Consider the following 11,682-nt stretch of genomic DNA (forward strand, 5'->3'; position numbering starts at 1 on the left):
TAATAAACGATGTTTTTGTAAAAGAATAAATAAATTAATACATTCTTTTTTTTTTAAATTTAATGACATTCTATTACAAAGATAAATTGAATACCAATTTTCCTAGCTGTTTGTTGTGAAGAGAATGGATTGATACATGGAGTATACACATAATTATTTTTAAACCCTTGATGAATACTACAAGTACCATCTGAAAGAATCCAAAAAGCAGAAAATACAGTTAAAATAAAAGAAGATGCATTTTCATAATATAATGTTAAAGATTTAGTATTATTTTTTTTTCTACGAATAATTTGTTGAGTATTATTGTTATAAGTAAATAAGAAAAATTCTTTTGTTGTTTCAAGGTTAATATTTCCTTTCTTCTTAAATGGAGGAATCACTTCTTCATTGTAAATTCCAAAAATATCAAAATCATTAGTAACTATAATAACTAAAATTCTACTATGCCCAATAATTTTAGAGTTAAAAGTACGATTATCAAGAAGATCAAAACGACTATCAAATAATAGGTTATATTTTCTAATGTCAATAATATTAGAAACCATTTCTACTGCTGGAGAAACTGGTTCAAATCTTTCACTTAACTCTTCTTCAATCTCTTCTTCTTCTTCATATCTTGGAGAATGTTTAGGTGTAAGTATTTTTGTTATTTTTGGAGTTATTGATTTATGAGAAAATATCCCTGTAGAACAAAAAGGTTTTTTATTGAGTCTTGGGGTACGTCCACCATTACTACTAACTGAATAGGACCTCTTACATTTTGGTGACAATGATGGACTTTCTAATTCTTCAAAGGGAGAAGAAGAATTAGATTCAAAATAGTCAAGTGCAACTCCTGTTTTTAAATATTTTTTTTCATTTGGACTGTATGAACATTTTATTGGAGGAATCCCTGATCTTCTGTTGATCTTTTTTGGCTTCGGAACAATAACAGTTTCTTTTTCTTTATCAGCTTCAGTTATAGTTAATTTAAATGAAGAATCAACATGCTTCCAAGTACCAAGACTTCCTGATCTAGAGTGATGATTCTTAACATACCCTTGTTGATTTCCCATTGTCTGAGTTTTAGTTTAGTTATCCAAAAAAAAAAGATCTTCCTATCAATAAAAATTATTGCTTAATGAATTTAAAAAAATATTTTGAAATAGAATGTAGTAGAAAAAAGGATAATAATTTAATATTTTTTTTCCTTATAAAATTTTTAATAACAAAAAATAATAATTTAACGAAAAACTTAAATCAAAAATAGAAAACCAGTTATATACATTCAACTGCTAGAAGAGTAGAAATATGGCTTACTTTATTTATCATCCTTCCTAACATTGGATTCAACATTGGAGATTTTACAAAGTAATGATTTTTTAATGATGGATGAATATGAACAGTCCTATCTGTTAATATCCAAAACGCAGAAGCAACAGTAAGAACAAAATTTGATTCACATTGAGGATGAATAGTTAATACGTCTTCCATTTTACTTTTTTTTGTCATTTTCTCTATTGTTGTATAATTGTGTGTAAAAAGAAAGAACCCTTCTTTACAACTTGATTTTTGAATACAGTAACTTTGAGCTGGACATATTACATCAGGATGATAACATCCAAATATAGAACCATCTTCTGTAATAACAATAACTAAGACATTAGAACAACAACATACTTTTGAATTAAAATCATGTGCTGTCAGTCCATCAGTTGATGAATTATAAAGAATATTAAATTGATTTGAATTGCACCAATTCTCTAAATCAGAAAGAATTAAACTTTTATTATCTAATTTAGAAATTTCAAAAGCAGCAGATTTTACTTTTCTTATTGGACAACAATTTCTTGGAGATCTTTGAAGTGTTAAAAATCCTTTTTTACGCTTTGTACATGCCATATAATGATCAGTGTATTGAATTTGATAAGATAGAGAATTGGAATTTCTTTCTTCTTCTTCTTCTTCTTCTGAATCTTCAAATATACAAAATGTTTCTTCTACATTTGAAAAATTAATATGTCTATTAACTTTAGTTTGTTTATTCCCCATATGAACTAAATGAGTTACAGATTGTATTTAATAATTTGAAATACTTCATCAATTACATAATTTTATCGAATAACCTTTCTCTTTTTATTGTAATTTAAAAAATAAAAAGAATCTTTTGACAGGCACTTTTTCTGATTATTTCAATTATACTTCATATTTAAAGAATTATTCGATAAAAACTTGACAAACAGATATACTTTTTAGTTATTTTACAACGGCTTTTTCTTATACATAATGATTCCTTCTTTTTTTTTATTATTATTAAACAAAATAATATTAAATCAAATAGTCATTGTAGACTTAAAATAGATAGATAAAAAACAATGATAAATTTTAAAAAAGAAATCATGTGTTTGATAATTTAATAACAACATTTTTATATGAATACTCTTTTCTTTTTTTTTTATAAAAATATCTTACTTTGACGAAATAAAATTACAATAAAAACAGGAAGAATTAACATTTTTTATTCAATTAAACCCTTATTTTCAATATTTCTCCCTTACTTGTTGAGACTAAAAAGTAATCTTCGTAAGGAACGACATAAGTAAACTCTGAAGTGTAACCTTCAGGAATAATAACACTTTCTATAACTCCCCATTTGTTTGAACTCATTTTTAATAACAATCCTTGTGAAGTAACAAATAAAAACATGTCTGATTTAGCAGAAATTGCTGCTGAAATGACATTAGAAATATCCATTTTTTCATATGACATATTTGTTCTATCAATTTTATGAAACATTTCTCTTGAGACAACATAAAGATATTTCCCATTATTCCCAATAAATACACTTTTTACTTCAGTTACTTTCAGTGAAAGAGAAATATCTAAACACTTCATTGTGTCATAAGGAGTTGTTTTCTTATTATATTGAACGAGTTGAATAAAACCTGTTTTGGTGATAACAAAAAATAGAACATCATCATCAGCAGAATTACTTGGTAAAAATACAAATGAATGAATAGGTTCATTTAAACATGTTGAAAGTGAAATAAGTTCAAACTGTCTATTAGCTCGATAGACTTTTACTAACCCATTAGATGATCCAACCAATACGCTATTACAATCAAATGGAAATAATTCTAAACAAGTGATATATTCATTATTAGCTTGATTTTGTTGACCAAATGGAGAAACTTTCATAGCAGAACTACACTTATATAATTCACAATAACTTCCTAATGAAATAACTATATAACTCCCGGTCCTAGTAACAACTCCTCTAACATTATGGAATGACTTCTTTCCAGAAAAATCTAATACTTTTTTATCTTTAGGGAATGATGAAATATATGTTTTACCATCAACTTGTTTAAATAAATAGAAAATATCTTTTATTGTTTGAATCATTAAGTGTTTACCTTCATTGCTAATAGTAAACATTTTAATAATTCCTTTAACTTTCCAGAAATTAGTTATATCACAATTTGCAATATTTGAAGGAATATCAGGTTTTGTAATTTGTTCTGGAAAAATAATTTTATTTTTTGTAGGAATATCTTCATCTGGTTTTCTTTTAATTGGTTCAAGTTTTGAATAACTAATTGGTGTTACAGGACCAACTTGATTCATACAATTAGAAGAAGGAGTTTGTTCATTATACATAATTTCGAATTTAACATTAACATGTTCTTTAATTGTATCACTATTCCAATTAATTGGAATAACATTAAATTCTCTATAAAATATTCTTAATTGTGTAGAATTATCAAATGTACATACAGCTAAACAATTATCAGCAGACATTTTTTGAATATGTTCACAATTAATTCGTTGTTTAATTTGTTGTGTTTCAATTTCAATAATTTGAATATTTCCTTGTAAATATACAAAAACATTAGTATCATTTCCTGCAAGAATTGGTGATAAACTCTTTCTTGAATATATTTTTCTTATTTTCTCATTTGGCATAACAATATATCTATTATCATTAGAAACCATTACATTTTCATCAATAATATGATCAACTAAAATACTTAATTGTTGTTCTTTTGTAACTTTATTTGGTTTTCCAAAACAAGTCTTTAGTTTATGTAATAGTGTTGGATATACTACAATCACTTCTCCTTGTACCTGACTTGGTATTACTCCAATAGCTCCTTCATTTTCATAAATAACACTTTTATTAGCAAATTGATATACTTTAACTCCTTTTGAATCAACAATAGCAATTTGAGTTGTTCCACTAATTACTGAAATAGATTTGACGTTAGTTGCTGGAATTATTGCAAGTATTGAAAGACAATATCCAATGCATATAACTTTTACTTGTGACCCATTATAATAAACGACATATGATGATAATACAGAAACTAATGTTACTGGACTATTTTCTTTAATATTAAATAAAACTTCTCCATTTTCAAAGTCAATACAAGTAAAGTCTCCTGTTTTAAATCCAATATATGTTCTTGTGTCTTTAACATATAAACAAGAAATTTCATTTGAGTGTAATTGAATGTCAATAAATTTCCAATCAGAAAACTTACTTCCCTTCCTTACAATAGTTGACACTTTTTCAAGGTGTGTATGTTCTGGTTTAATTAAACTAACTAATCCAATTTTGTCATCAACACTACCTTGACATGTCTTGATATGATCATAACGAACTCCATTAGACACTAACTTCTTTAATGTCCCTTTTTGAATTTCTGGGAAGTTCATATATTCTTTGATAGTTGAACCTTTTTCTATTTCACTCATAATACAATTAAATAAATTTGTTATTACATAATTATCATATCCATCATAATTAATTTCATTTTTAGCTATAAGGTCATCATCAAAAAACAAATTAGAGAGTCTAGTAAGATATTGCTTTGTTACAATAGAACTTGGTAATAATTGAATTCTTTTCATACATTGAACAGCAGCTTTGAAATCTGCTTGCTTACATGAAATAAAAAAATTGATTTCTCTAATCAATTTAAGAACCATTTGATCTTGTTCATTTTGAGGACTAAAAAAGGTAAGTCATATATAAAAGAATTAATAAAAGAAGATAAATGAAAAAAGAAAAAAGGGTTGGTAAAAAGACAAATAAAAAATTTGAAATACCTTTTGGTTAACTTGTTATAAAAAAAATCTTGTTATATCTTATTTAAAAGATAAAGTAAATCAACGAATCACAACAAGAACAAACGATGTGAATTGAGTAATATATTCATCTAACTTAAAAAGGTCTCTTTGCATAATTAATTGTTTTATATATCCCTGGTCACAGTATAATTTTAGTTGAGAGGATATGTCAATGAATTCTTTGTCTCGTTTCTCTTCTCTTATATGATCAACAAATAAGAGTTCTAATTCACGTTCAAAATTCACTTTTTTATCCATTTGATTTTTCAGTTTCTCTCTTAGATCTTAAAATTTAAGATGAATAAAGTCGTGAGAAAGAAAGTATTGTTAATGGGAAGAAGTGGTTCAGGGAAAACTTCAATGAGAACAATTTTATTTTCTAATTATTTACGTTTGATATTTTCATTAATAAAGTTAGAAATAAATAAAAATTTACAATATAGCAACACAAACAAGACAATTACAAGTCACAAGTTTGTTTCTCACAAAAAAAATAATGAAGACAAAAAACATTTATTAAAAATTTGTAGTTGATGTTAATCATTCTCAAATTTCATTTCTTGGGAATTATACATTAAATTTATGGGACTGTGGTGGGCAAAAACAATTTATGGACATGTATTTAGGAGCACAAAAATCACAAACATTTAAAAAAGTTGAGGCATTAATTTATGTTTTTGATGTTACAAGTGAAACATTTGATAAAGACATTCAGGAATATCGAGCAGTATTAGAACGATTATATGAGTACTCTCCAGATGCTAAATTATTTACTTTAATACATAAAATGGATGTTTTTGAAGAAGACGAAAAAGGTTATCAATACTTACAAAAAGAAGGTAAAATCAAATTAGTTTCAAAGCCTTTTAGAGTGGTTAGTTATCCAACTTCAATTTATGATGACACATTATATTCAGCATGGAGTGCAATTACGTATAGTCTTATTCCAATGATTACAGAAGTTGAAGATAAATTAAATTCATTTTGCAATTTTATAGAAGCAGATGAAATTGTTGTATATGAAGCGAGTAGTTTATTAGTAATAAGTTATTCATCAAGAGTAGAATTTGATGAGTCACGAAGATTTGAAAATATATCAACTAGTATTAAAAGTTTTTATCATAGCTGTACTGATCTAAAGAAAACACAATTTAAAAATATTAGAGTTGAATTACCTGATAAAAAAGTATATTTTGATACATTTACTTCAAGTACTTTTATTATGGTAATATTTTCAAATCCTTGTTTAACGTTTACTAATGTTGCAATGAATGTTAAAGCAATTAGAAATAAATTTGAAGATTTAATTGGTTTCAAAGGAGATGATTACTAATTATTTGTTGAAATTAAATAATCTAATTTTAATTTAATAAAAACTTTATTAATAGTTGGTTTGTTTGTTTAATTTATCAACCAAAACTGGTGAAACATAACCACTAATACCAAAACTCTTCAAATGAAGTTCATGACAATTAACTATTGACCCAAAATAATCATTTATGTAAAGTTCTTTAAGAAAAGATGGAACAATTAATATTGATGTTGACCCACTAATAATTAATGATGTCACAGAAGTATATTTATCTAAATGAATTGTTTCTGAATAATTGGCATTTATTAAAGTAAGTGATTTTAGAGTATTTGGAAGTAATGGTTGTTGTTCTAAATTCCAAATAACAAGTTTAGTTAAGTAACTTTGATTTATTAAATCAACAGAAGAAGAGCTACAATCAATATCTAATACTTCAATATTTAAAGGAGGCAATTTTTGTGAAATTGTTTTGAGATATTTTAATGAAACAAGATATTGAGAATCAAATTCAATAGTATTCATATACGTTAATGAAGTAACTGTACTTAGTATCTCTTGATCATTTAAACCTCCACTAATTCCTAATTCTTTTAGGTTTAAAAGAATTGGAAAATGTGGGAGTGTTATAGTTTCTAAAAAAGTTAAGTTTGTAATAAATTCTGAAGGAATAAATTCACAACAACTTAATTTTCTTAGTGATGGTAATTTACATTGAATTGCATTGTATTGAACAATAGTTAAGGCAGTTAAATGAGAAGGGAAATGGAATGTATATTTAGACAATAATGTAGCATCAATTTCTTTAATAAAATAATAGTGTGATAAATCTAAATGAATTGGATTATTTGAAGAAGTAAATCTAATACTATTAGGATAGTAATTTTTCATTACTAATTCATTAATTAAGGAAGTAGATTGTACTGAAATTTTAAGTGGTTGAGAAGTACAAATCACAGAACCATCACTAGCATTATTACAAAATGATGAAACTAAATGAATTTTTGAAGATAACTTTAATTGAGAAATAACATTATATAATCTATAACTCGTTGATATGTCAATTACAACATTTTCTATATTATATTCATCTATTTCCTTTAAAAAATTAATGTCTATATCCCCTCTATATGATGAATATTCTAACAACTCAATTCTATGTGACTTATCTATAAATAACTGAGATAATGATAACCATCCAATTGGCCTTAAAACTAATCTCTTTAAAGAGGGATATTCTTTTAAACTACTTGGTATTTCTTCATCAATGAAGCTGTATTGACTAATTTTATTCTTTAATTTATTTAAAATGTGTTTTGGTAGTGGTGTTTCTCTTTCTTTAAATTCTAAATACATAATAGTTGATGGAACAAAGTCAAATTGATCAAATTCTTTCTCTACAACAAATGTTTGGAGTTGAGGAAAGAGTTTAAATTGTTTAACACCAATATAGTTTACTTGCCATTTTCTTTTAATTTTGTTTTTATCATATTTAAATAATGGTGATTTACGAACTATATTTAACACATCAAAACATTTCTTATTAATACTACTAAATGTTTCTACACTCTTAATATCATTCAAAAATAAGATAATATTGGCTAAGTATATTTCTTCTAATTGAACCATTTTTTTAATTTTTCAAGATGAAGAAAAAGTATTTTTGTTAAATAAAACGCAAATTAAAAATTATGAAACAAAAGTCAATTCATAAAGAAAAATTATGAAACATTTACACGTTATAACACGTTGTTTCAACGATAAGTTTAGTCATCAAAATTTGTCATGTAAAAATAAAGTAATTTAACAAATATTATAAAAATAAAAAAACAATTAAAAATAAAATGTCATAAAAAAGAAATAAAGAAGAGTCAAAAAAAAATATGTAACAAGAAATTGCAATAATTACTTATTTAAATGAAATTTCGAATTTTTATATAGTTTGATTAACAGAATAATGAACTGGAATAGTTGCACGGGTTTGAGGTTGTTGTGTATTATTTTCTTGTGCTTCTTCTCTAGCATTTTGAACTTGTCGAATTTTTTGTCTACATCTTTCACAACCATCAGCAATTTCAACTAATTGACAATTAATTCTTAAAACATCGTCATATTGTTTTCTTAACTCATCTAATTGCTGTTGAAGATTTAAAAATGCTTCTTTACTCTTTTGTCTACTTTTACGAGCACTTTCTTTATTTTTTAATTTTCTTTTGATTTTATTTAAAGTAGCTTTCTCAGACTTAGTGATAGTTCTTCTATCTTTTAATTCATTCACATAGTCTTCAAATTCTTCTACAGTCATAGAAGCAAGATCTTCTTCTGATAATAATCTATCATATGTAATGTTTTGAAACTTTCTTTTTCTTCTATGTAAAGGGGTATATGTCTGATCTGGGTATTGAGTTGTTGGAAATTGAGGTGGTGCTTGTTGTGGAAATTGAACTGACTGTGGAATATAAGGTGAAAATGAAGGGAAAGGAGAGTATGGAGTATTACTAGCAACTGGATTAAACGGTTCAGCTACTTTAACAGGACTAGAAGGTGCTTGTTCAGAATAAGGACTATTAACCAATGCCATATTTTGCTCTGGTATTGAGTTATTTGGTTCCATGATTTGGTTATTATTAGTTTTCTTTTCTATTAGTTATAAATAGATCATTTATGTTTCAAATTTATGTCATTTTTAAGGGTCCTTAAAAAGAGAAAATTTTCTCTTTTTGGTGTTGTATCACTTTTTAAAGATTTGTTCAATTCACTTAGTACTCCTGTATTTCTTGAAGCTATACTGTCCTATCTGTCGAAGGTGGCTTTCTAGTCTCTTGTTAATGAACTTCATTTAAAAGTTCAAAATGAACGTCACAACGACTGAACAACACGTGAGAAGAATGTGGCTTTTTATAAATTGTGTTATTTAATTTCTAAAAATGTTATTATTACTCATGAACTTAAAAGGAAGAAAAAGAAAATAATAAGATAAAGAATAAGAAAAGTATTCTAATAGTAAAAAAAAAAATAAAATTTTAAAAATAATGTTGAAAAATAAAAACAAAATGACAAGATAGAAAAAATAGAATAATCAAATCTTTAAAATCATAAAGGTATGATCAAGTTCTTATTAGTTGTAAACAGACAAGGAAAAGTTCGTTTACATAAATGGTATACATCTCATTCATTAAAAGAGAGAGAAAGAATTATTCGTGAAGTATCAAATCTTGTTTTAAAAAGAACAACAGCTGTAAGTAATTTTGTTGAATGGAGAGACTCTACTATTGTTTATCGACGGTTTGTCTATTCTTTTATTGATAAGAAAAAGTTAATTGAAATATAGTTATGCTAATTTATATTTTATGACATGTATTGATAAAGGAGATAATGAACTTCTTGCACTCGAAACAATTCATCGTTATGTAGTTATATTAGATAAATATTTTGGTAGTGTTAGTGAAATTGATATCATCTTCGATTTTGCTCGTGCGTATGTTGTTCTAGATGAAGTTATAAATGCTGGTGAATTAATAGAAGCTGGTCCTCAAATTGTTTTAAATGAAATTGAACAACAAGACGAACTTCATCGTTCAGATTTAGAAAAACGATAACTATTTTATCTCATTGAATTGGTTTGTATTGCCATTAGTTAGAGCATTGAAATTAAATTCTTTCTTTTATTCAATCCTTTTTTGGGTTTTTAAACAAAAATGGATTTATTTCATTTAATTAATTTTCCTTTAAAATTGATAATTTATAACACAATTTTTTTTAAAACAAAACCATTAATCTCCATCACACTTATCTTAATATTCAACGAAACAAAGTAACACTGCATAAAGAATTGCACATACTGATGTTATGATTATAACATTTTTTGTATTACTTTTTGAAATAGTTTCAACTTGGTTTTGTGGTAAATCGCTATTCTCTTCTACTTGGCATTGTCCTGATGGGTTATAATTCTCTAACTCTTTTTTACTCTTTCCAATTTTGATCTCTTTAGGAGGTTGGTGTGTGAGTTCATCAATTCCATAAGGATTAATTTTTTGATTGATACAAGTTTTTTCACTAGGAGGTTGTAATGTTGAAACACTCATTGATTTATAAGTTCTATTTTTCTTCTATTAAAAAGACTCAAAAATGTTTTTCATATCAAATAATTATTTCTTTTTTATTTTGTACTTATATGAAAATAAATACGTTGATTGAAGATATGACTTTATCATTCTATTTATTTAGTATGTTAAAGAGTAATAATTAAAAGTACTTAAACCTACTTTATCAGAAATCATTTTTTCTTTAAATTTTAATACTCATCATTCACTTATTGCCTCAAACACCAACAACTGTTCCATATCAAAGTTGTAATTTCCACACAGTGCATTTTTAGCTCCACAATACTCAAACCCATTTGTTCCACAATAATTCTTTTTTCCAGTACTACTTTTTATAATTGCAATATCGGACTTCTCCGGCCAACGAACACTATACCCAAACGTCAAAAGCCATTCATTTTTACAACTAAACATAACAAATTTTTGGCTGCCATTACACTCAAACCGAGTTGGAGAATTAAACCTACCATTTGAATCTAATACAAATAGAAACATTGTGTCACTGTGAATACAATAATCAAGCTCATCAATAGTTTTATCAATGTATCCACCAAAGATATTTTCATCACTATCAAAAATTATAAAGAATAAATTCTTTTTGCCAATAACCAATTGTTCAAGTCTAGATACTTTATTACGAACAATTTCTTCTGTCAATGAATCATATATTAATTTCATATCTTTTTTCTGACTCCATTCACATAAAATATTTTTAAATGATTTAATACGTTCATCAGCAAAACACATTTTTTTATTTCCTCTTTTTTTACTTACTATTTCTTGAATATTTGTTTTACTCATTTTCGTAACTAAATTAATCTTCTCTTGGTATTTAACATTGACTGACTCTACTTCCTTATCTTTGTCCTCTTTTATTGCTGACTTTTTTTCTTTTTCTTTTTTTATTTTATCCTCTATTTCTTTTATTTCATCACCTATTTCATCTAGTCCATTTTTTTTTTCCTTGTCTATAACTTGTTTCTTTTTTTCTTCAAGTTCTGTTAAGTTATTTTCTATGTGGATTTCTTCTTCTCTTTGGTTATTTCTTATTCTACTAATTTCTTCTTTTTGTTCTTTATTAAGTTCATCAATTTTCTTTTCTTGTTTTTTAATTTCCATTTTTTCAATCCGGTAGATAAGGTAATTGTACCA

At 25.7% G+C, this 11,682-nt stretch overlaps 8 protein-coding genes across 8 annotated transcripts, besides 12 other annotated features; 2 read left to right on the top strand and 6 right to left on the bottom strand.

The window, feature by feature from the left end:
• Window positions 1-24: 24 nt before the first annotated feature.
• Window positions 25-64: a sequence feature (AT_rich).
• EDI_135390 (uncharacterized protein) lies at window positions 60-1,058 on the bottom strand (the record flags this gene model as incomplete). The annotated part of the gene is made up of 1 exon (XM_001736620.1): window positions 60-1,058. One exon carries the CDS (start codon window positions 1,056-1,058, stop codon window positions 60-62), a length of 999 nt encoding a protein of 332 aa, XP_001736672.1.
• A 111-nt stretch (window positions 1,059-1,169) lies between these two features.
• Window positions 1,170-1,229: a sequence feature (AT_rich).
• A 31-nt stretch (window positions 1,230-1,260) lies between these two features.
• Window positions 1,261-1,884, bottom strand: EDI_135400 (uncharacterized protein; the record flags this gene model as incomplete). The annotated part of the gene is made up of 1 exon (XM_001736621.1): window positions 1,261-1,884. One exon carries the CDS (start codon window positions 1,882-1,884, stop codon window positions 1,261-1,263), a length of 624 nt encoding a protein of 207 aa, XP_001736673.1.
• A 48-nt stretch (window positions 1,885-1,932) lies between these two features.
• Window positions 1,933-1,954: a microsatellite.
• A 325-nt stretch (window positions 1,955-2,279) lies between these two features.
• Window positions 2,280-2,316: a sequence feature (AT_rich).
• Window positions 2,317-2,508: 192 nt separating this feature from the next.
• On the bottom strand, window positions 2,509-4,974 carry EDI_135410 (uncharacterized protein; the record flags this gene model as incomplete). Its single annotated transcript, XM_001736622.1, has 1 exon — window positions 2,509-4,974. The coding sequence occupies one exon, from the start codon at window positions 4,972-4,974 to the stop codon at window positions 2,509-2,511; it is 2,466 nt and encodes an 821-aa protein (XP_001736674.1).
• Window positions 4,975-5,412: 438 nt separating this feature from the next.
• EDI_135420 (uncharacterized protein) lies at window positions 5,413-6,448 on the top strand (the record flags this gene model as incomplete). Its single annotated transcript, XM_001736623.1, has 3 exons — window positions 5,413-5,506; window positions 5,559-5,588; window positions 5,646-6,448. The coding sequence occupies 3 exons, from the start codon at window positions 5,413-5,415 to the stop codon at window positions 6,446-6,448; spliced, it is 927 nt and encodes a 308-aa protein (XP_001736675.1).
• Window positions 6,449-6,458: 10 nt separating this feature from the next.
• Window positions 6,459-6,502: a sequence feature (AT_rich).
• EDI_135430 (uncharacterized protein) lies at window positions 6,497-8,053 on the bottom strand (the record flags this gene model as incomplete). Its single annotated transcript, XM_001736624.1, has 1 exon — window positions 6,497-8,053. The coding sequence occupies one exon, from the start codon at window positions 8,051-8,053 to the stop codon at window positions 6,497-6,499; it is 1,557 nt and encodes a 518-aa protein (XP_001736676.1).
• Window positions 7,708-7,735: a sequence feature (AT_rich).
• Window positions 8,054-8,214: 161 nt separating the features above from the next.
• Window positions 8,215-8,308: a microsatellite.
• Window positions 8,240-8,308: a microsatellite.
• A 49-nt stretch (window positions 8,309-8,357) lies between these two features.
• On the bottom strand, window positions 8,358-9,038 carry EDI_135440 (uncharacterized protein; the record flags this gene model as incomplete). The annotated part of the gene is made up of 1 exon (XM_001736625.1): window positions 8,358-9,038. The coding sequence occupies one exon, from the start codon at window positions 9,036-9,038 to the stop codon at window positions 8,358-8,360; it is 681 nt and encodes a 226-aa protein (XP_001736677.1).
• A 345-nt stretch (window positions 9,039-9,383) lies between these two features.
• Window positions 9,384-9,508: a microsatellite.
• A 19-nt stretch (window positions 9,509-9,527) lies between these two features.
• Window positions 9,528-10,023, top strand: EDI_135450 (AP-1 complex subunit sigma-1A, putative; the record flags this gene model as incomplete). The annotated part of the gene is made up of 2 exons (XM_001736626.1): window positions 9,528-9,709; window positions 9,756-10,023. The coding sequence occupies 2 exons, from the start codon at window positions 9,528-9,530 to the stop codon at window positions 10,021-10,023; spliced, it is 450 nt and encodes a 149-aa protein (XP_001736678.1).
• A 103-nt stretch (window positions 10,024-10,126) lies between these two features.
• Window positions 10,127-10,189: a sequence feature (AT_rich).
• A 542-nt stretch (window positions 10,190-10,731) lies between these two features.
• EDI_135460 (uncharacterized protein) lies at window positions 10,732-11,649 on the bottom strand (the record flags this gene model as incomplete). Its single annotated transcript, XM_001736627.1, has 1 exon — window positions 10,732-11,649. The coding sequence occupies one exon, from the start codon at window positions 11,647-11,649 to the stop codon at window positions 10,732-10,734; it is 918 nt and encodes a 305-aa protein (XP_001736679.1).
• Window positions 11,382-11,523: a microsatellite.
• Window positions 11,414-11,600: a microsatellite.
• Window positions 11,650-11,682: the final 33 nt, after the last annotated feature.

This window comes from Entamoeba dispar, genomic scaffold (assembly GCF_000209125.1).
Source record: "Entamoeba dispar SAW760 scf_1105229459999 genomic scaffold, whole genome shotgun sequence".
Lineage (NCBI taxonomy): Eukaryota > Evosea > Mastigamoebida > Endamoebidae > Entamoeba > Entamoeba dispar.